The sequence below is a fragment of the Sinohyriopsis cumingii genome, unplaced genomic scaffold (genome assembly GCF_028554795.1).
Source record: "Sinohyriopsis cumingii isolate HCF-2022 unplaced genomic scaffold, ASM2855479v2 utg001505l, whole genome shotgun sequence".
In the NCBI taxonomy this organism is placed as follows: domain Eukaryota; kingdom Metazoa; phylum Mollusca; class Bivalvia; order Unionida; family Unionidae; genus Sinohyriopsis; species Sinohyriopsis cumingii.
In genome coordinates, this window is record NW_028316006.1 from 467747 (window position 1) to 492120 (window position 24374).

The 24374-nt window shown below is 42.7% G+C and overlaps 1 protein-coding gene across 2 annotated transcripts in view; it reads right to left on the reverse strand.

Annotated features, from left to right (window-relative positions):
• LOC149772435 (vacuolar protein sorting-associated protein 35-like) overlaps positions 1-24374 on the reverse strand; it is an 82275-nt gene that overhangs the window by 37541 nt on the left and 20360 nt on the right. For both annotated transcript variants that reach the window (XM_089947835.1, XM_089947834.1), the window contains exons 7-8: positions 24157-24240; positions 20445-20554 (exon numbers count right to left, since the gene is read on the reverse strand). In XM_089947835.1, the coding sequence (XP_089803961.1) occupies positions 20445-20554; positions 24157-24240 (194 nt within the window). The remainder of the gene's footprint in view (positions 1-20444; positions 20555-24156; positions 24241-24374) is intronic.

Consider the following 24374-nt stretch of genomic DNA (forward strand, 5'->3'; position numbering starts at 1 on the left):
CTGCTAGTGAGACACATGGTGAATTTGCTAATGAGACACATGGTAAATCTGCTAGTGAGACACATGGTTAATCTGCTAGTGAGACACATGGTTAATCTGCTAGTGGGGCACATGTTGAATCTGCTAGTGAGACACATGCTAAATCTGAAAGTGAGACACATGGTTAATCTGCTAGTGAGACACATGGTTAATCTGCAAGTTGGGTAAGTAGTGAAGTGGGGCACTATAGGGTCTATGGGAATTAGCATTAAAAACACCCCTGGGTCGATATAGGGTCTATGTAAATTTAACATGGAGAAAAATCGTGGGTCGATATAGGGTCTATGGGAATTAGCATTACAGACTTAACCTGGGTCTGTATAGGGTCTATGTAAATTTAACATTAATCACCCTGGGTCGATATAGGGTCTATGTAAATTTAACATGGAGAAAAATCGTGGGTCGATATAGGGTCTATGGGAATTAGCATTACAGACTTAACCTGGGTCTGTATAGGGTCTATGTAAATTTAACATTAATCACCCTGGGTCTGTATAGGGTCTATGTAAATTTAACATGGACAAAAAACCCCTGGGTCTGTATCGGGTCTATGTAAAATTGAAACAGGGAGGGTCTCTATTTTTAAAAAAAACTAAATAAAAAAAGGGGTAGGCAATGGTAAGGCTATCTCTTTTCGAGATATATGGCTGGCCCTGAAAAGGGCCTTTGGGTTTTCTTCTTCTTCTTCTAATTTCTTCTTTTCCTCCACCAAGTTCTTATTTTATCTCCTACACTCTTCTTCTCTTTCTTTTTTTTCTTCTCCTCCTCTTCTTTCTTCTTCTCTTCCTCCTCTTCTTTCTTCCTCTTTTCATTTTCTTCTTCTTTTTCAATTTTTTCGTTCCATTTGCGTATTCTTATTCTTTCCTCTTCATCCTCCTTCTCCTCCTTGATCTCTTTCATGACACCACTAATCTTGTCCTTTGCTTTCCTTACGTTATTAATTTCCATCTTCACACGATGGGGACTATAGGAATAATGGTCTTCAACGAGTCTTATTAGCATCTGTTCCATTATTCCTAAGTTGTCTAAAACGTCTTGCAAGGTTTGTATTTTGTCCATTTGGTTTGACGCCATCTTCTTTTTATTCTTTGCAGAATGGTTCGAACGACGAATACTGTGGGTTCTTATACTTAAAGCGCGTACGTGAAGGAAAAAATCCCCCTAAAAACATAAAATGGATCTTACCTAGATCATGACCGAACAACGCGCGGACGTGAAGGAAAACATCCCCTACTTTTTCATTTCATATAATATAACCCAAACTATACTCTTCACATTTGCTAAGAAACAATAAAGAAACCCATAATCTACTATTCACACAAACATACCTTTACTCTTACAAACACAAACACACAAACACATACCCTCACATTTTTTAAAAAAGAGTTAGTGTTTATATTCACACTACTCTACCTACACACATTGGCAAATTAATAGTTATATCTTTTCTAGAGTATTGGGTAGCCCTGAAAAGGGCTGTTTTGTTTGGAACTTCATGGGCACCTGGTTAATGGTGGCACCTTCCAGGCCTGGCGCCACATACACATCTTATCCCCCAGTTACTTTTTACCTTTTGGGGGGAGAGAGCAGAGGCAGGATATGTCGCTTCAGAATCCCAATTTTCGCTCTCTGGGATTTTGAAATTTCTTCTCTCCTTTTCCTCCTCCTCTTCTTTGTTTCTTCTTTCCTCTTTATATCTTCTTTCTTCTTCTTCTTTATATCTTCTCTCCTCCTCTTCTTTGTTTCTTCTTTCCTCCTCTCTTATCCTTCCCTCCTCGACAATGGCTTCCGCGGCCAGTTCATTTAATATGCGCCTGGCATATTCCAGATGCACATGAAGCTCCAACAGTTTCTCAAGTCTCGTGTTCATTTTTTGGTGTTGATCAATCAACAAGGGTAGCTGGACTGCCGAACGGGTTTCAATTTATACTGAAAGCGCGGACGTGATGGAAAACATCCCCTAATAACATAAAATTCATCTTACCTAGATCATGACCAAAAAAAAACAACAACGCGCGGACCTAAAAGAAACACTCACTCACTTTTTATTCTACCCATTACTATTTTAAAATTTTTTATAAATCACTTCAATAGACTATCCACATACTCAAAGCAATCCAATCTAACCCAAAATATACACCTCTAACAGCCAAAAAAACAAACATCATTTTAATCTACTATCCATACCAACTTACTTAACCACTTACTAACACTAACACACAAATACATACACTTCCACTATTAATAAAGAGTTAGTGTTTATTTTCACACTACTCTACCTACACACATTGGCAAATTGATGGTTATTTCTTTTCTAGAGTATTGGGTAGCCCTGAAAAGGGCTGTTTTTTTGTTTGCTATGGCATTCTTTTTTAGTTTCTAAGAATGCGATGTCCTCTGAGGATAGACTTTCTGGCGATAGGTCTGCTTCTTCGGAAAGAGAAGAAGAACTCTTTGGTGTCGATACGACAATCGACAAAGCCTCTGTCAGGTTCAGGTTGCTGCTGCTGCTGCTGCTGTTGCTGTTGTTGCTGCTGTTTTTGAAGTCTGTACTTCTCTGTCCATTCTTCTTTTTCCCTGTTCACTTCTTCTCTGAAGAGCTCTTCTATTAGGTCTTCAGTGATTTTTAACATTCTCACATTCTCTATTTCTTCTGGCTTCGGTATCAGACTGTGTCTGACCCTATGCAAATTCACGTAGGCTTCGTTGAGTTTAGCTAGTTTGGAGCACATCTTCTTAAGAGGATGAGTCGACAATGGATGGTTAGACTGGGAACAAACCGGTTCTTAAAGTCAAAGCGCGGACGTGAAGGAAAACATCCCCACACGGTTTTCGAGTCGCAACGTTTAGTGAGTGTCATGAAAGGGATAGTAAGAAATGAAAGAGCATCAATCCAACATTCTTATAGCTAAACAAAAGACAAAAGCATTTTTTCAAAACACAACATTTTTTATTCAAAAATCACTTAACACTTAACAACAACTCTAACATTTTTAACAATAATCCAACACTATAACATCAAACAATTTTTTCAAATCACAAACATTTTTTTCTCAATGGACAATCTACTTTAAACAGGGCTGACAACGTTGTGAATGAAATTGTGATTTCCACTGTTGGAAATCATTAGGCCATTGATGGACACTACGTTTCCTAGCTTGAGACAAAAGATAAGCATAATGGTCACAAAACCATCGATCTACTTTCACATCGTTTCTAGCAGAAGAACGAGGATCGAAATGAGTCACTAAATGTTCTAAGGAATAGCCCAGGCTGCGATGATGCAGAAAATACACACAATATTGTCCACACACCAAGGAATCTGTGCCTTGTAATTTCACATTATTGAATCGGGTGGTTTGAGCATTTCTTCTCATAAAGTCAATGATATCGTCTTCCAAAGGGGGCAATCCGTACGAATCGAAATATTCCACACATCCTTCTTGAGGAAAGTAGACGGCTACCCAGTGGATTCCTGGGAGATGACTGTCGTCCGTGTTGATCACGTAAGCTTGATGGTCTTTAGGTTTGCGATGAGGGAGTTCATCTTTAGCACAGACGACAGGATTCCAAGAAGCTGTATACGAACTGTGGTTCAAAAGGTAATAAAGTTCCCAGGTATCCATTGTTTTCTGTGTTGTTTTTTTCTTCTTCTTCACAGGTAATAATAAGTTGTCAATTCGATCCTGACTTTTTGCTTGAAAATGTCTGACGAATAAACGGTTATTCGTTCTGTTTCCTCACTCTGATTTAGGAGAGCTTCGATACGATGGATCTCTTGAGTGGTTAATGGTGGACAAGAATGTTCACGCAAGTCTTTATACCACTGGTGCAACACGTCTTTGTTTGAGATGAGACTCCAAGCTTCGTCCAGATACTCGTCCAATTTTTCTTCTTGACTCAACATCAGGCATTTATCGTGTTGAATTTGACTGGGATGATCGTTTTGACATCCATAGCAATTTTTCTTGATCAATTCCGTCATTTTGTCAACCAAGTGTTTGGCAAAACAGGAGACTAAATGGGCTTCTTGTTCTGGCCATCTCGACTTCATCATGATCACTTCTTCTTTTTCAACACATTCCATCTCCAAAGTTTCTCCACTAGGTAAAGAGGGAGAACAGTCTTCCATGGCTTTCTAGTAATCTAGAATGACTTCTCTCAAACTATTGATTTCTATGGTATTATCAAATTCGGCATACAGGATGATGTTCACCGTTACATCAGGGTCTCGGTTTGCAAACTGAAGTTCCACACAAATTTGACCAGATTTTATAGGGTGGAAATGTCCCTCGTCGCTGCCTTGGTCTGGAGTGAAATCGAAAGCCCACAAAGCATAACCTCCTGCGTAATCCTCGTACGTAATGCCGTGACTGGTGTTGGTTCCTAACTGGCCGGTGGCTTCGTACAGGGACAAGTACGATCTCAAGTAATTCTTCTTCTCAAAGTCAGGTTCGAAAGGTCGGGTACACAAGGTCTTGCCATCGCGACTGACTTCGATCTTTGACACACCAAAGTGTTGAAAGTAGAAAGGATTTTTTTCGACAGCTCCGTTGAAGGCTGTATTCTCGACGATACCAACGATTAAACGTTTGGGTAGCTGTCCTTGGAACAGATGATCTTCGATCATGGATCGCTGTCCCTTGGGAATGGTGAACGTTTTCACTTCCACGCGTCGTATGGGATACTTGGCGGTCGTTCTGCTCAACGTCTGACTGATGTCGTTACCCACTTTAGGTAACACTTCCACACGGCGTACGTAGAGCCTGGCTTCCTCGATGACAGTTTTGCAAACAGTAGTACCTATCAAATGGAAAGCGGCACTGCTACGATTCAGTCTCAGGCGAACATTCACCCCGTTTAGCAAATATTTCTCTTGCAACCACATGTCCAGATGTAAACGATCCATCAGTTCTAAACTTTGTCCGTTTTTGATTTTGTCTCTTCGTTCTACAAATCCGTCATTGTTTGGTGTTTTGCTTGCATCAGTTTCGAATCTTTCAAACTGGCCTGCTTCGTCAGCTTCCCATAGCACACAGGCATTGAGATGAGTGTTCTTGGCATCTATTCCGTACGTCAAGAGATTTTCCAGGTACGCTCGATAAGGGTAAGTATCCATGCTGCTGCTGACCAGTTTGTTGTTCAAGTACAAGTCCACTCCGCTAAACAAGGAATGCATGAAATTGTTGACGGGAGCTATTACCTCATCGCCATCTAGGGTCGAATTGTCCTCATCGACAACTTTGACTTTCAAGTACAAGTAACTGCTATTCAGATCGATGTAATCTTCGGGCTGTCCTTTGATTTCAAACTCGATGGGAGCTGAGGCTGTCAATGAGGAGACGGGGTGAAATTCCACCCACTGGGATTCTTGCATCGTCATCATGGTGGGGGGCATGGCAAACAGATCCAGTTCCGTCTTGGAACAGGCGCAAGACTCTCGGTGCATCATTTTTTCTATGTTTCAATAATCGAAAACGTCTAAGTCTCGAACGGTTCTTCTTTTCTTGGCCTTTCTCGCTTGAAGTCTGGTGAAAGGGTGTTTTCTGCGTCGTCTCTTTCTGCCTTGTCCTTGCTGAATGCCTGACTCGGTAGCGTGCAGGGCATTTATAGGTGTGTCTCGTCGGCCTAAAATGTCTTTACCCGTTTGCAGCAAGACATTTTTGCCTGCCCTCATGAAGGCTTCTTTAGGGTTTTGTTTGTCGATGATGACATTTTGGAGAAATTCTTTGCCTTGCGTCAGTGCCGCATCTTTCAAAGCGTGCAATCCGCGTGTCACCATCGGTTTCAACACTGGGGCCACCGAACGAAAGGCCGATTTTAACATGTCTCCTAAACCGTGTCCTCGCTGTCGTGCAACCCCTCGGTACACTGGATACATGACTTACTTACGAGTCGTGAGAAAACCGTTTTCGAAAATGGAGTTTCACCGTGACTTTTCCTTTGGTGAATGGAATATTTTGTCCTAAATCTCCTTTTATAGTAATGTTGACCGTGTCCAAATACGACTTGCTGACAGGCAAATAGTGAGGATGGACAAATTCGCGGTGGACGTGGTAAGTGTTTCCACCTTCCTCGTCAGCGAGCGTGGCAGAATCCACTTTGAAAGGAATGACACGCAGTAACGGTACGGAGGTGTGTCCCACCACGTTGTACTCCACCACATCGGAGTACACAAAGATCAAATTCAGTCCTTGGTTCAGTTCTACCGGGGTACGAAAATACTTGGCAAAAGAATCGTTGTCAGAAATGACTGGTAATTCACCTTTTTCTTTTTCTACTTTCTTCCTTAGCTCCATGTCACCGCCCAACATGTCAAACAATTCATGACAAAATAAGAAAGACATGATTTTGGGCCCCTCAGGAAATTTCATCAGGAAGCGACGAGCTGTTTTGTGGTACTCCAGGGTGACACTTTTTTTGACACTTTCCAAAGCTTTCAGAAACACACTATTAAACCTGGTGGCTATGGTGTTGACCAAATGTTGACCACTAAAATAATAGTCTGGGGGAATGAACAAGTGATAGGTGGTCCACTTTAGATTTGGTGTACGGGTTTTCTTGTCATATTTGCTATGGGTATCCATCCACTGTTGCATTTGCTCGTCATGAACTTCCACATCAAATTTATTTTCATTGGGAAGGACATTGAGGACTTGGGTCGGGTGAATCATTTCTACTAAAGCCACTTCCCAATGGGCTTCGTGATCTAAGGGGATGGCCTGAGGTAATTTGGCCGTGTAACAGCACAACGTGTTGTGGGGAAACACCTCCATGGAACTGTCACTGGGTAAGGTTAAGTAAAATTGGTTTTGGTGACTCATAATTCTAGAGTTCTGTGGCTGTCCGAGGGGTTAGTGGATGCCAGAGGTGTGTCTCCGCCCAAAATGGGGTTCTGATTGTGGTTGGAGTGGTGACTGGCACTGGCACTGGACACAACGTTCCCGTTCGAGGAGAATTTCAGGGAGGGATTGGGAAGCAGGTAACCGATGCAACTGCTCAATAAAATGGTCCACAATTGTTTGTCTCCTTGTTGCAAACTCAAATTGGCAATGGCTGCCCCGATGACACAATACACCACGAAGATTTGGCAGAAAAAGACGATTTGCGTTTTAGGCACACGTTCTCCACACCACACCCACAAGGGTTGTTTTTGTAAATCTTGCACAGAAGAACTAGGGGAAGAAGGAGTGGTCGACGTAGCTGCGTCTGCTGTGTGAAAGGGCATGATGGTCACTTCTTCTTTTTATAGTCGATGACTTGTGAAGCGTCGATCCAAGAATCGAAACTGGGTGGATATCCTTTCCAACGTACTTTGACTTCTTTGACACGTCGTTTGCCCACTTTACGGGTTCTGCGTTCGAGAATGCTTTCGATGTCGTACACGTCGTCTTCTTTTTTGGTGACACGTTGTAACTCGGGCAAATAAAACGTTCCTTTGAGCACTTCTCCGTTCATGTCTTCCAATTTATAGACGGCAGGATGACGGCCATGCACTCGTCCAGTGACGCGAAACAATTCAGTCGTCCAGTTAGGTAAGTAACCTTTGTCGAAAGTGCGTTTGGTTTTGCCAATGCGCACCCAATCTCCTACGGTCAACACTCCACTTTTCTCGGGGACAGCCCTCGTCGGGGACGTACCGAACAGGCGCTCGAACACCAGCACTTCGTTGTCGGGAGTCACGTCTTGCGGGGCACGTCCGATGCTTCGATGGTAAGATTGGTTGTACGCTTGCACCAGGTGCGGTAAGATGTCGATGTACTTCAGAGTGTGGTGATGCGTAAAATATTTCCACATGCGTTCTTTCAAAGTGCGTTGAAAACGTTCCACGATGCTGGCTTTGGTTTCGGGATTCTCGGTGGTAAAAAAATGAATGTCACGTTTCTTTAATTCTTTTTGGAAAGCTTGGTTCAGAAATTCGGTGCCTTTGTCCGTTTGCCATCGAAGAGGGTGACGACCGCTTTGTTTCAACACCCGTTGCAGGGCTCGCACTAACTCGCTGCTCGATTTGGAAGTCAAGGGCACGACCCAGGCAAATTTGGAAAAGACGTCGATGACACAAAACAAATATTTGTAGCCACGATTGTAGCTGGCCAAATGAGAGACATCGGCTAAATCGGCTTGCCATTGATGATCGATGCCTTCCACTCGGGTGCGACTTCTGGCAAACTTGCGTCGAATGGGTTTGTGTAAAGTGTAGGTAGCTTGTTCTTGTAACCATCGTTGCACTTGAGGTAAACGGAGACTTTTCAGTCGAGTTTTGGCAGCACGATACAATTTTTGAACTCCTGCGTAACCTGCAGGATGTGAGGGATCGTAGTAAATGCTGGCTAAGACTTTTTCCATTTTTGTGTTGGTGTGTTAATAAGTCACCCACTCTTCGGTGATGCTACTTTGGGTGGGTCGAAAGGGTGGTTTAGAAACGGATTTACGTGTCCGATGGGCTACGGGAGTAGAAGTCGAAGGTAGTGGTGGTGGTGGTGGTGGCAATGGAATGGCTTTGGTCTTCTTTTCTTTTTTCGCTTCTGGTTTCCCTTCTTTCTTTTTCACTTCTGTCGAAGGAGGCGTGGACATCATCTTTTTAACCCAAGCTTTCATTTCTTCTCTTTGGGGTGTAGGGGACGGGGTCAACAAGGATGCTGCAATCTTACTCGAAATGGGAGCTGCTGACGGTGTTTGAAACACTTCGCGCATCTCTTCTTCCTCAGGTCTTTGTGGGGTAGCATCTCTGGTGACCCTTGGGGATGGTAGTGGTGGTAATGATGATGATGGTGCTGGACTTTTCATCAAGGTCTTAAAATCTTTTAGAGTGGGTAAAGCTGTTTCGTCTAAAGCTTTCTGGTGAAAGAGTTGCAGTCTTTGCAAGATTTGACCGTACTTTTGCGATTTTTCTGTTTCGGACAAATCTTGGCGATCCATCAAGGACTGCAATTCATGTTGTAACTGGGACATCTCGCTCAAATTGGGATTGGGAGGTAAATGCGGGGTGCGTTGTTCTTGCCACCGATGGTATTCCATCCATCGTTTGTAAGGCACTAAAGCTAGTTTTCGTCCTTCCATGGGGTTGTCAGGGGTCGATTCTGAGATCTTGGGACTTTCGAAGGCCTTTTTATCTTGCTCCCATCAGTCCTCCCAACATGGTTCCCAAGACTCCTTTCAGTATGGGGCCTAACAAGAGAGGCAAAATGCCTCCACGTTGAACCAACATCTTCTTTTTTTGACGAATGGGAATTTTCTTTTGAACCATTTGGCGAAGAACGTGACGATGTTTGCCTAAGCATTGTTTCTGGTGTTTGGACAAAGGGATCGTGCCTTTCAAAACGTTCAAACAACATTCGCACACGGTATCGATGACCTCTTTGGAGGCCGTTTGAATGAGTTTTTTTCGTAGGGGTGGAGAAGCTTTGGACAGGACAGATAACAGGTCCCCATGTTTGGCTAAACGTGGTGGCAGTCCTTTCCTTTTCTTTCCTTGGGGTTTTCTGGAAGGTGACATCTTTGAGTCTTTAGGAGCACCAAAAGAACACTGATACCCTACTTGGTCACAGGCCTTTTTTATACTGGAACGCGTCGCCACTGATTGTCTTTACGGCGTATCAACTTCATGACAGGCATGACACGTCGTGCAGGGGTACGTAACGGACTAAATCGAGTCAGTTCTTGCTTGGACAAATCCAGTAAACTTTGTAACATGCCCGATCTTTCATGGACTTTGATTTTGGGAGAAGGTAATTTGTGAGCAGCAGCCACTGCCGCTAAATGGGAGGGTCCTGCCACTGGGGAAGTTCTTTTGGGGGTCATCAACGGAGAAGTTCTTGGTGTAATCAACGTCTCCAAGTACTCTTCAGTTCCTGGTGACATCAACGGAGAAGTGGACAAACGTGAGGCTGCCGGACACGCTGTGGCAGGTCGTGGTTTGCGAGTGTAAGGCTGCGTCCTGGCCGCAGTGCCTCTCTTGCGACTAGTTTTCTTCTGTGGACTTTTCTTTTTCTGAGGACTTTTTCTCTGTTTCTTTTTCTGGGGGCTTCTTTTCTTTTTTCGGGGTGGTGTCTGGTAAGAGGAGGGTCCCGCCACTGGAGAAGTTCTTCTCTTTGGGGACCTGGTCTTTTTCTTCTTGGGGCTTCGTTGAACTTTTGTCTTAGGGATAACTTTGGGGGCATTAGGATCCCATCTTAAGAGTGAGCGAATGATGACCCCTCCTAGAGTAATGCTCCCTCCAGGTTTCATAATGATTTGTTTTTTGGTTTGAGTGTCGATGCGGGGATCGGCCAGTTGGACCAAAGCGACTTTGTTTCGATCGAAAAAGCGTTTGGTTTGATGAGGAATCTGAATGATTCCTTGGAGTAATTGACGTGCCGTCACCGTGAACCATCGTAAGACTTCTTTGAGACTAGCTTCTAAGACACGGGCTCGTGTTTGTGGATCTTTTTCTCGACTGATGCCATACAAGGCACGAATCAATTTGACGGGAAGATGCGACTGAAGGGACGTCATGTTCACACTGTGTGAGACAGACGAAAAAGGGTCTGAGGTTTTTATAGATTTTTTGATGGGGAGTGAAATGAAGTCGAGGACGGAGACGTGTACAGGACAGGCCCTCCGTCTTGGCACCAGTGGTGAAACAAGTGGGTACGAAATCGCAAATCCTCGGGGGTCGTAGGTTTCAAATCGACGAGTAAATAGGCGTGTGGCGTTTGAGTGGCATCATCGTACGCCTGAGTCAGCCAAGGCGTTCCTAACTGTTTGGCTAAGACTTGCACTTGCGATTTATCTCGAGGGCTTTTAAACAAGACCACGTAATGCGCATTGAGACTGATGGTGCGATGGGCTTTACTTTGTTGAAACAAATTTTGGGTGATGTAAACGACACTGGCATTACGGTGATGCCCTTTGCGCGTGAACCACAATTTAATTTCTTCTTCGTCTTCTCCTAACATGTCGTCGAAAATGACCAAATGGGTTTGACGGGAGTCAGAGACGATGCCGTCGTCTTCTTTAGGAATGCCTTCCACAAACACGATGGAATCGCCTTGACTTTCTCGCAAGAGGCTGTACGCCGATTGCCACTCTTTGTAACACCACACGATCCGTTGAGGGGGTCGATCGATCAAATGATGTTTATGTTCGATCAAACGTTTGACGAATTCGGTTTTGCCAGAACCGCCAGGTCCAGCAATGAGCATGTTAAAGGGATGGCGAAGATACAAAGCCTCCCAACTGGCACGATCTAAGTGTTCGTCGATGACTTTGACAGTAGAGGAAGAGGGAGCAGAGACAGCAGAGGTAGCCATGGTGTGAGAAATGTCACTTGTGACACGAAAAACAAACAAGACAAGAGTTTATATACTTTTTTCAGAACACGTTTATTGAATGTTTCAAATATGAACACGAAAGACAAAAATACATAAAAGCCAAAGGCTTAAGTACAAGAATAAAAGGCACATGATAACGATGAACGTGGAATAAACACAAGTGTCTGTACAACCACATGTTTTGGGTAATGTTCTAACCAGTTCAACAGGGGGTAAAGTCACACAAGTGTCCTCCCGAAAAGGTCTTTCAGGTCTGTCCACGACAGTCCTGTCTTGGGTGACGGGTTCTTCTGGCACCGTCACTAACACGGGTTGAAAAGTAACTTTTTTCCTTGAACAACTCTCGTGCATACTGGGCCACTTCTTGGGTCCAAGCCTCAAAATCCCATTCTTTCCAGGCACGGACATCTGTCCAATGGGGATGTAAGTCACAAGCTACACACACATCGTCATACACGTCTTGGGTAGCTAAAAGTTGACGAATCTTTTTTTCCTGTTGAGGTCGAGAAGTATCCAGATGAAAATGCAAGGCTTTAAGCAAAAGGAGTTTTTCGTGACCATTTAAGGCCATGGAGGTGGTAAGTACTGATCGTAAAGAGTCCACAAAGAATCAGCTGGTAAACGAAATCCCAGAAAACAAGTCACTAAGACACACACCACTTGTCGTCCCAAATTGAATGGATAAAGTTCTTGTAATAATCGATGGTAATGATCCACGGTTCGAATATGGTCATTGAGTTCCTTCCACGGAATCTGTTGGATGACATACGACATAAGCCGTGGCATAGCTGCCTGTTTTTATAGTCTCTTTGTTTCGAAAAGAATACACGTACTTTCTAGCCAGTGATGTTCGTTTTCCAGTGGGTAATGTAAATCTTGCATACTGTAACCGAAACTTCAGAGTTCGATTAGAAGTTTCCTCTTCCGCTAAGTAGATTCCACGGAAAATATGTTGGTAATCCTTTACCTCGTCTTCCTCAATGGGTTGCTCTAGGTGAATCTCGAAGTAACCAAAATGATCAACACGTGAATCATCGGGGGCCTGGAAGTATTGAACAAGGTCTGACCACTGAAACAATTTCTGACGAATCAGTTCTCTTATACCCTTCAGGTACCAGTGGTTAAAGATCTGGTGACGTAACGGATGCAATTGTTCTTTACGTTTCACTTGTATTTTGACCAGCTCTCAGTAAATGCGTTCTCTCAACTCCACAGGCAAAGCACGAATGTTCTCTAGCAAAGTATCCATGAATAGGTCATACTAAATCCTCTTTGGTCTGACACAAGAAATGTACTCTTTGCACAAACATGGTTTCACTTCAGTGTCGAATTTAAATCGTTGAGTCACTAATCTACACATTACAATTCGTTCAGAAGTTTCCTCTTTCACTAAGTTGACATTGTGTTCAAGATGTTGGTAATTCGTTAACTCTTCCTCTGGAATTCGATGCAGTACGTTTACAATGATGTCACTGCAATCGTCCATACCAAACCAATCCTTTTTAAAACTAGAGGATCGTTGATCAATGTCTGTCCGATGGAACACTTTCAATTGAATCAATCCTTGTATAGCTTTCAGGTACCAGTGGTTCAAACACCGGTGACGTAACGGATGCAATTGTTCTTTACGTTTCACTTGTATTTTGACCAGTTCTCGATAAATGCGTTCTCTCAACTCCACAGGCAAAGCACAAATGTTCTCTTGTAAAGTATCCATGAACAGATTATTATGGTAAGAAGTTACTTCAATGTCTCGGTCCCACTAAGGGTAAGTAATGACAATTCGGTGACCATCGAGCATGTTCTACGTAGGCCGAATCTTGCGGTTCCCAGTGGTGAAGTGTCACATCGCAACTGAAGCACCTGACTTTATCTCCTTCGCCCAAGTAGAAAAATCCGGCTCTGGCTAATTCTTCGGGGGTCGGTCCTCCCAGATACTTAGGCCATTTTCCTTTGAATGATTGAAGACGATTTTTCAAAGTCGCAGTATTCCGACAAACGCACAGGAAACGAATATTCGTCTTTCACAGGTTCGTTTCGATGAGGGTTGAGTGACATGGGTAGGAGTTTGCTCAGGGCTGGATGACATCCGTAGGGAGGCAAACGTGAAGGTCGACATTCCCCTTTAAACCCGGTAAAATGTCTAAGAGGACGAGCGGCATCGCTTTCGCATCCCTCAGGTTTGACACGCACAGCATCACTTTCCATGATAGGGGCAGTGAGAACAAAGTTCCCATGATGCTTTACGGCATCGCTCAGGTCACAAGGTACAGCATCGTATCCATCGCAAGGCTCACAATCGCACTCGTCTGCAAACTCCGTTACGCAATTACAATGGTAACCACATGGACAATCGCAGTTTCCTTCCGGACATTTTCCGTCGCAATGCATGGGTCTTATCCATCCAATATTAGTCACACTAGAGGAAGATACAACTTTTTTACAATCCCCAAACTGGAACGATGCCTCTTTCAAAGTATTCATCTTGTTCGCTCGGTCTTGGTAGTCACGATGAACTATCGATCTTGCCTAGGGTTCCTTTTTTATATACAGACCAATACCGACGTGACCGTACGGTAAGGTGAAATGATTGGGAAGTCGAACTCGCTTCTGGTACACGATTTGATAGACTTTTTCCAAGGGTCGACTGACGATGAGGTGAGTGGGTAAACGTACAATCTTGTTCGGTTGATAGGTGGTCACTTTAAAGTTTCCATCCTCTCCCGATTGCAAGGCTTCTTTCAATACCCCAAAGTTGACCACTCGACTGGTACGATAATTCAGAGTCAGTCCTTTCACTTTGCACGTCGTGTGCACTTCTCCTTGTTTGTCCCGGTATTCGTAGCCGTAATTTTTGGGACCACCACTGACGAAACTTAGAATCTTGTCGTCGGGATGCTCGTCTGTCCAGGCTCCTAAACGGTCTCCTTCGATGTTAGGGTGATGTTGAATCGGGTGATGGATGTAAATGCAACTGTCCGTGTCAAAGTACAGGACGCGTTCTTCTAACAGTTCTAAAGCTTCGTACAATTTTAAGCGAGCATGGGCTGTCACGTAAGCCGCAATGATGACATTTCCAAAAGGGTCGTCTTGTACAAAGTCCAGATCTTCTTCGTAATTGACCAAGATCAAATTCTCTCGAACGACGTCCACGTGTTTCATGTATTTGGTTTTGTCGTGAATCATCTGGAAGTAGCGGGAAGGTTCTGTCAAATATTCCGTCTTGGGTAAACACGGTCGTTGTGCCATTTTACCCCACAAGCAATTTAACATCACTTTGGCAAACGATCGCCTGCCTTCGTTTTTCTCGATGTGGTCTAAAGTGATGCCTTCTTGTTCGTAGTATTTCTCTTTGAATTGTATTTGGTCTTCGGGAGTGTGACACCAGGAAGGATAGCCGCTGGCTTCTTGCTTCAGTTTCAAAAAGGCATCCACGTAGTCTGCGAAAATGCCTTTCTGCGTGGGGTCACCCTTGTGGTATTGTTGTGTCTTGGGAAAGTGGCAAATTTCGTACACTTCTAACAGTTGGTATCCCATGTCCAGAGCTTTGAACAATTCTACGCTGACCCAGGTTCCCGTCAAGGCCTGTTCTTCCTGGCTGTGATGGCAAGGTTGGTCTTGGTTGCACGTTTCGGCACAAGTACGGCACAAGGGAAACATCAGTTTGCCTTGACAATGGTGAGGTAAGACGGGATGGTATAGGTTCGTGGGAGGCAAAACTTTACACTTGATCAAGCCTTCGTATTGTCGAATGTTTTTCAGGTCGATGTGTTCCGTCAGCAATTGCGGGTGCCCTACAGGAAAGCGACAATATTTGCACACGTAGGGATACAGCGAACACACGTCCAAGTATTTGATTTCTTCTCCTTTCTCTTCGTCGGCTTGGTACAGCAAACAGGTGGCATTGGTCCTTCCTCCGTACAAACTATCCCTCGGGTTCAATGGGTCCATGAACTGGTAACTTTCCACGAGGCGTTTAAACTCGGGATCGGTTTTCATACGGTGATCGTACTCGTGTTCCCACATTTCCACCACTTGGTATCCTTGCTGTTCTAACTTTAGGCGTCGCTGACAAGTGTCCTGGTACAAGTCTTCCATGGTTCGTTGCAAAAACTGATTTTTAGTGCCACGGTCAGGGTAACAAACAGGACATCCGTGAAATAATCAACCGTTAAACTCGTACACGATCTTGGGCTTTTCTAAGTCCCAGCCATCGACCGAATGCGTTCCGATGGTCTTTTCGCCCCCTCCGTTGCGGGCATGTTGAATCCACTTGTCTTCCTTGTCGCACAAGTAATGTAACCAACGTAGGGCTTTGACCGAGTATTGACGTTTGACAAAGTGGGTCGTTTGAGGACTGATGACAGCCACGGTGTTTTCAGGCATGAATCGTTGGCGGTACACTAAGGAACACGCTTTGGCAATGGTGCAAGCTTCTTTCAAAGGATCGACCCCTCCGTGTTCCATGAACAGTTCTCGAAATTTTCCACAGCAACGCCATAAAATGTCCACGTCGGAACGACAATACTTTAGCATTTCTTCCTGAAAGTCGAAAGGGTCCGAGGCGTGAGCCTGGTACCAAGCGTAGAAAGCTTCTCGTTGTTCGGTACGCATGTTGTCGGGGTCGTAATAGTGAGCCTCGGGTAAATGGGGTAGAACGGCGTGTTGATTGGCTTCCGTATTGAAAAAGTGTGGAAAGTACCCTTTAGCCATTTCTGTCATTCCAAACGTTTTAGGCATTCGACTCAAAGGCATGGCCAAATAGCTCATCGAATCTTTAAACTGTACTTGTCCCACTTGCATGAAAATGATTTTGGCCCCGTTCAAAGTCACTTTAGGACGCTCGGTGCCTTGTTCCGTATAGTATCTGAGAAGAAACTGTCCATCGTATCCGGAGAAATTGTGAGCCATCACTGTGGCATGGCGATGACAATCTCCGTAACGTTCGATGTCCTCTTGGCTCCACGTCTTGTCGATGGGGTCTAAAACCCATTGGGCAAAATCGGCTAACGTGTTTGGTCCCCGAAAGATTTTTTCACGCCCTCCGGGAATCTTGCTGCAGTGAGGGCAATGACTGAAGATAGGTTCTTGAATGCACTTCTCGCACGCTCGATGAGCCACGCAGAAATTAGGGATGTGAATGCCAGTCTCTTGCATGCATTCGAAATCGAAAAAGATGAAATTGCCTTTCTTCTTGTGACCGTCCTCTTTCTCTGGTGGGGGATGGTATTTTTGCACGTAGCATTCGTGTTCCAAGTCCACGATGTGGTGACAAATGTGACATTTTTTCTTTCCTCGACATACGTGTGCCTTGGCATTGTTGGTACGTATGCCTTGTCCACACGCGGGGCACAATCTCAGCAGTTGACAAGCGCATTTCTTCTGTGAACCTTGCGTCTTCAAATGTTGTTGGTAACAGGTAGGGCTGACAAACGTGCGCAGACAAGTTGAACAAGGCACTGGTTCTTCGCTCAGACAGGGTGGAGAGGCCAAACATCCTGAGCATTTCCATCCACAATGTTTGTGCTGCTCTCGATTATTATAACCATAGTCACATTTCTCACAATAATAAACATATCCCAGGAATCCAGTGATACTGGTAATGGTATCGAAATGGTCATCGTGATGATAAACATGAATGTATTTTCCGTCCTTAAAATCTTGCCCCCGAAACAACAGAGACCCGCGCACTTCTTGAGGGTGCACTTTCAAAGTGTATCGTGGAGCTAGGGCATCTTGCAATTTTTGCATCTCAGGAATGCCACAGGGTGTGTCTTTGGACATGCCAGCTTGTCATAACAGGAGTTCTGCTTCACTTCGTTGTTTGGCTCGGTCCGATTGTCGAATGTTCTCCCAGTCTCTTTTCCATTCTGCCGTGTCGTTCTTGTTGACATAGGTTCGTCCAACCACGATGGCACGGGCTAAACACATCTGGTCATGAGGATTGTGAATTTGGACAAGGCTACGCTTAATGCTGCGAAGGTCGTTCATCAATAACATCTTTTTGCGTCCGGTCCCTTGAGGAGGAGAGACGTGGGTCATGTCCAATGTGGCTTTTCCATCAGTGATGTCAAACTGGTCATTAGATTGTTGCACGTGTTGAATCTTGTCCATGACTTTGGAAGCGGTCAATTCTGCAGGGGTGCTAAACTCGATCCAAACAGGGGATTTCAAACCGTCGTGTTGTATGGAAAGTCTCAAGCGATCGTCTTCTTTGGGTTGACATTGTCGCTTGAGTGCAGTGAGCAGAGAATCCCACACTCCGGTGATGAACCCTTCTGCTTTCTCTAACGGTACTTCGGACTTGAAATCTTTAAACTTCACCGTGTATTTGTAAGCCGTGGTTCTAAATTTTCTAGAGGAACGCTTTTCCGTCTCTCGAATGGAATAGTATTTTTCAGGGTTGACTAAGGGTGGTGAACTTGGTTTAGAGGGTTCGGATTCTGGTTCACTCATGTCCTCTTCAAAATCACTGGCATGAATCTGTGCCAAGATTTCAGCCCTGGTTCGAGGCGATAGATCACGTTTCTGCCTCTTACTTTCTTCTTCTTTCTTCTCGAACGAATGGGATCGTTTCATCTTGAAAGCAAAAAGTCAAATGACTCAAGTTCAAACACCATGAGCTACTTTATAGTCATTGCAGACCAGCGTATATAAAAGGGTGTGTGTCTTATCCTTTCACTATTCATTTCACTCTCAAGCTGAGCACAACGATGGAAGAGACTAACCAGATGGAACGTTTCGTCAGAGCTTTGCGAGGGGTCATTAGAAAATTCTCTTCAGACCAGCCTACGGACTACTCTCCTTCCTTTCGAGATAAAAGTCAAGATACTTGCTATATCTGTCAGAAGAAAGGGCATTGGTCTTCAGAGTGTCCAGACCGTCAAAAAAGAACAAAAACAGGGACTAAAAAAGACAAAAGTCAAGATACCTGTTATTATTGTAAAGAAAAAGGACATTGGTCTCCAGATTGCCCAAAAAAGAAACAAGAGGAGTCAGAAGAAAAGAGGGATTCTTCAGAAGCAGAGAGGGGTTCTTCAGAGGAAGAGAGGGATTCTTCAGAGGAAGAAAGCAGACAGGTGAAGAAAAAGAAACAGGAGAAGAAAAGAAGAAGGGAAGAAAGTGAGGAGGAAGAAGAGGAAAAGAGTGTGACAGTGAAGAAATTCAAAAAACAGAGACACTAAACAAGGAGACAGAAGAAGTCAATGAACTTTAAATTAAAGTGCTGAGAATTGTGAATTGGATTGTAAAAAATGGAGAAAAGAATAAATGAATGATATAAGGTAAGAGTCTTTGAGTTTTGATTTTAAAATAAGAAGCTACACTCACGCACTCATACACAGACACGTACTATAAGGGTGAAATGGGTGGGGTTTTTTTGAGTTATTGGCAAATTGAAATTGTATTTCTTTTCTAGAAATGTGGGTGGCCCTGAAAAGGGCCTTTTTTCTTCATGGTGAAAGGGTAAGTTTAAGCAATCAACTTTAACTGCCTTATGCCTTTGCCACGGCCAAGGCCTACTTCTGGACTGCGTAATGTTGATGATGATGATAATGATTGAGTTGAAATCACTAAGGGTGGTACGGTAGGCTTAGTCACAGGGTTGACGTGTTTAGCTCGGGAAGGTCGTATTCTCTTCGGTCGTGATAAAGAAGTCTGATACATTTGTTTCAGACTTCTTAACTCCGCTAAAATGTCCAACAGTACCGTGACCGTTTGATTTTCACCCTCTTGTTTCTTTGCTGCTACTTCTTCTTGCTGTTGCTGCTGTTGTTTTTTTCTTACCTCTTCTTCTTGTTGCTGTTGCTGTAGGAGAAAAGCCTGTTCCGCTTCCTTTTGTCGTTGTATAAATTTCTCCAATTCTTCTTTCTGTCTCTGTCTAAAATTTTCCACTTGCGGTAATGAAGAAGGTAACGAAGGTTCCGGAACAAATTCTTGCGAGGAGAGAAAATCCACAAAATCCCAATTCACCTCTTCTGAAAGTAAGTCCGGGTTCCCTTGGGCGGTCTCCCCTGTTGGTGCACCCCATTGGATCGTTTTCTGAGTTTCCGTCATGTTGAATCACTGTCGCATAGATTGACTGCACACAAGCGCTAGCGAATCTATATAGACTACGTGACGTCACAGACTGCTCTCTTCAGATTGGATGCGGGCTGACTGAATTCTGTAACGCGTGTTCGGATTGGTGAATGAACTCAATCCGTTTCAATCCTTTCTGTCCCTATAAATAAGCGCAGTTCACTGCATTGATTCACCTATTGTCGGAGCCTAAACATGTGGACAGACGTTGAATCTTCAACCCTTGTGTCAACAATGATGTTCAGGACGGACATGCTCATGTATGTCCGATCCAAGTGGACCGTTGTCCACAGGACCAGCAGCAGCCTGTGGATAAGAAGAGTCTATATAGAGAGACAAGGTTGCCTCAAGAGAACTCTGATGTATGGCCCTGCTGTAAGACGAAGTTTGAGGACAAGAAGATGTCGCAAATGCCCTTTATGTTAAGGGCATATTAACATAAACCAAAGGCCCTTTTCAGGGCCAGCCATATGTCTCGAAAAGAGATAGCCTTACCATTGCCTACCCCTTTTTTTATTTAGTTTTTTTTAAAAAAATAGAGACCCTCCCTGTTTCAATTTTACATAGACCCGATACAGACCCAGGGGTTTTTTGTCCATGTTAAATTTACATAGACCCTATACAGACCCAGGGTGATTAATGTTAAATTTACATAGACCCTATACAGACCCAGGTTAAGTCTGTAATGCTAATTCCCATAGACCCTATATCGACCCACGATTTTTCTCCATGTTAAATTTACATAGACCCTATATCGACCCAGGGTGATTAATGTTAAATTTACATAGACCCTATACAGACCCAGGTTAAGTCTGTAATGCTAATTCCCATAGACCCTATATCGACCCACGATTTTTCTCCATGTTAAATTTACATAGACCCTATATCGACCCAGGGGTGTTTTTAATGCTAATTCCCATAGACCCTATAGTGCCCCACTTCACTACTTGGGTACTCTGTAAATCTGTTCTGTGAGCCACAGTGACATATATTTTTGTGTGAAATGAGACTTACCGGTCGATAAGAGCAATAATGATGTTTTTAACATTGACACTGGGATGCAAGTCAGCACATGCACGCAGGAAAGCACTCAGTGTTGCCAAGTGAAATTCATCGGGGAAAACCTGAAAAAATAATTACCTGAATAAAACAAAAGCAGGTCAACATTCTTACATAAACATAAATGTAGAATTCTGTAACAAAATGATTAATAAATGTGAAAAAACGACCTCATCGTTACACAACATAGCAGCTTTTAATACATACTTAGCTCAAAGCACAGCTTGTTACTTACAAAGCACAGTAGGATCATAAAATGTACATGTATAGTTTTGGACCAAATGATGATTTTACCCTACAGTTAGTGACAGAAAATAACAAAATAACTGGAGCTATTAACGGTGGGTACAGTGTGAGAGTTCCAATCACTAAGTGACAGAGAATAATAAACTTTTGTGAGAAGAATGCTGGCTCTAAATGAGTCTCCTGGATCATCTGTACCAAATGGGGCCATTGACAATGGGGCTGTGGAATATGTATCTGGAGACCCTCTGAAATGATTTGCAAGAGCCATGGGTCATCAGGCAGAATATTTCAAATTATGTGATGGAGCCAAGATAGGTTCTGGCACTCTCTATTGGCAATACTTCCAGGAGTCTGGTACTGGTTGGAAAGAAATGGTTCATCAATTTTGGTGCTAGATATGCAAGGCATCTGCATCAGAGTCAGCGCTGTGGATAGCAAGTCAGAAGCTATGTTTCATAAAGCCAGGACTTGGTATACTGGGAAAATAGATCACTGTTATCCAGTCTTGGAAATCAACAGTGTAGGTCAAGACAGTGGCAGAGCTGGTTTAAGTCCAAAGCCAGCTGACAAATGATGTCAATGACTGGTAATGGCTATTCTTGGAGAAAATCACAGTGGCCAGTAGCAAGATTTTAAAGATTATCCAGATGGCCACCATATCATGTTTGTACTGGCCCTAGAGGTACAACCTGTTCTGGTTGTGGAGGCATGGAAACAGAAGGGCTTGTACTGAATAAAATGCCATAATGGTCTGGACTGCCTATGTTTCTTTTGGACCAGCAAGATTTCTGCCTTCAAAGTCTCTGCTAATGGGATGTTAATGGACTCCATGTACTTTCAGGTGTGTCTCTTTGCTCTCCTGCTGGCTCAAGTCACCTGTTGGGCCAAGACAGTCAATATACCTTCTGACCAGTGTGTACATATGTTGTATGTGAGGCCTGAACTGCACCCTATACAATAAAGACAGGTAACTTGGTTATCTTCAACCAGCTTAATCTATGTACTCCAGGGCCAGATTAAGGTGGGCACATGGGGCACTTTATGATGAATAAAGTACTTTATTATACATGTGGAACATCTTTGGAATGTATTCTATATGCTGAACATACCATTGGGTTAAGATTATTAGTACGGTGGGGCAGATTATGAACTATGTCACTTTGTGTTAATTTGTAAATGATGAACAAGAATTATCAACAGTATTTTTCATTTTTAATTTAAAAAATGAGTGCCTCTGACTGTACATGATATTTCAGATGAATTCTAAAATTTAAAAAATAACAAGGCAAACTAATAATAATTATTCACGACTGCTAAAGGCTAAAATAACCTGCATACGGTAAGTATCATTTTATATCGATTCTCTATCTTTTGTATCAACATGTATATAATGACAACAAAAGTATGGATGTATCAACATCTCAATGAATCATTTCACCACTCATAAACATTATGTTGAACATACTGTGAATAGGATGCTGATGACAACAAAAATTATTATGACACTTACATGAACAAATTTTCCTTATGACAAATAATAATAGACAATTACAAGACAAAGTTCATAAACCTGACTGAGTTGAAACTGAAGCACAATAGACCCTGGGACAGGCAAACAAAATGGTGCTAACACGTGTACTGTAAGACATAGTCAAACAACTGTGATACATTCATCTCTAAAAGAAACAGCGTGAGAAATTGACAGAAATAGTCCGAGTACTTCCTGTGGTGACAAAACTTCCACTGAATCACTGAAATATTAAAGATCTGAAAATGTGATGTCTCAAAAAAAGTGCATGTGACCTCATACAAATAGAAGTAATAACTACTGTAGTGGTGTCAATCCCTCCACCTGTATGAAGAACCTTGGAAGGACTGGATTGGCAAGGTAGTGGACATGTACCTGTATTATGCAACTCATTAGGAGTATTCCACCAAAATGGACATTCACAAATAAAATATCGTGTGCTGATCTATGTGCACATAAAGATGATTAAATTGTATTTACAAGCACACAGCAGCAATGTGGTGTGTAAGTGCAAAATTTGGCAAACACTGGTTTCCTTGCATTTGCTAAACATAAGGCTTTTGTTTAAGGGTTTCAAGTCAAAGTTATTATGGGCTATTTGAAATGAACAAATTATCTACACTTTCTGTAATGTAATGTTTGTAATTTCTTTCCTTTGATGACGCACACAAATCATTAGTCCTGAGAACTGTACAAAATATTTCTGCACATAGCAACGGACGAAAACACAGTAAAAGCATTTGTATCTGACCTACTATATAGGTTTTTGTTTACATATTTATCTCATTTGGACTGACTGAAATACCCTGGGACAGAAAAGAATAAATTAAAAACAAAAAGAACTTCATTTAAGCATTAATTCTGTTGTTTTTGGCAATGCCTCTGCACTCATGATGCCAGCAAGCATAATGGTTATACACTGTGTTATCTGAAAAATGTACAGGACTGTTAAATTAACATTTAACAAGGATCACTGAAAATGAATATTACAAGGTAGACAGACTTTAACTCATTCGGCCCCAGCACTGTTATCAGAATCTCTGCTGCTATGCCCCAGAAGCACTAAGCTGTGTCTAGCTGCTTGTTCCCCTTAGATATTTTCTTTTTAAACAATTCTGAAAATATCGTGCACATGCATTCACTCTTACCTTAATTTCTCTTCTTATATCCAATTAAAATCCATAAAATGTTCACCATTTATTCCAAATGAATTTGTCTACACAGTGATGTATTTTTTCCCTGTTTGTCCAAGTCTTTCACAACTTATTTATACACTATTTACAAAAATTAGGTGCAACATATATCCGCAAGAACTCTATAATCATCGCTGTCAGCATCCTCATCATCTGATGATTCAATCGCAGAAAGTTCTATGTCTGAATCTAAATCTTGCAAAATATCCAACTGCCAAATATATCTTTCCTCAGCTTGCTCAATATTTTTTAGATCAAACCCGAGAAACTCCTCATTTTTGCTCTCATCAAAAATCACTCTTACATCCGCCATCATTTACGATTTTTCATGAACAGAACACGTGTAGTGTAACTGCTCTCAAACACTAACCCCTGGCTTCTGAACAATTAAAATTTCCACAAATGAAAGTAAAATCATTTCTGATTGGTTTAATAGTTGTTTAGTTTTTGAAAAAAACACATTTCTAACCAATCAGAGACATTGTATCTAACGCACATTCATCACACCTGGAGACGGGATTGGCCACTGAATGCAGTAAACAATCCACAACTACAGGCAGGATCGGCCAATGAATGCAGAAACCAGATCATGCCTACAGATGGGATCGGGGCCAAATGAGTTAATCAAAACCAAAAAGAAAAGGTGATGGGTACAAGTATTCAAAAATTAATTCTATTTAGCTAATTTTACAAGATATACCTGTATGACACATTCCATCAAGTATTCTTGAGAAATAGCATCTCTGCAACTAACTGCCTGCTCCAAGACCCCTGGTAAAACAAGCTGAAAAAAGGTAAAGTCATAATTACAGCACTACTGCCTTTCCTTGTAATATGGCTGATTTTCCCATATCCAGGATTATACTATTAGGTAAAATGAGTGAAACAGTCACCAAAAATTGCACAACTTTAGGAAAA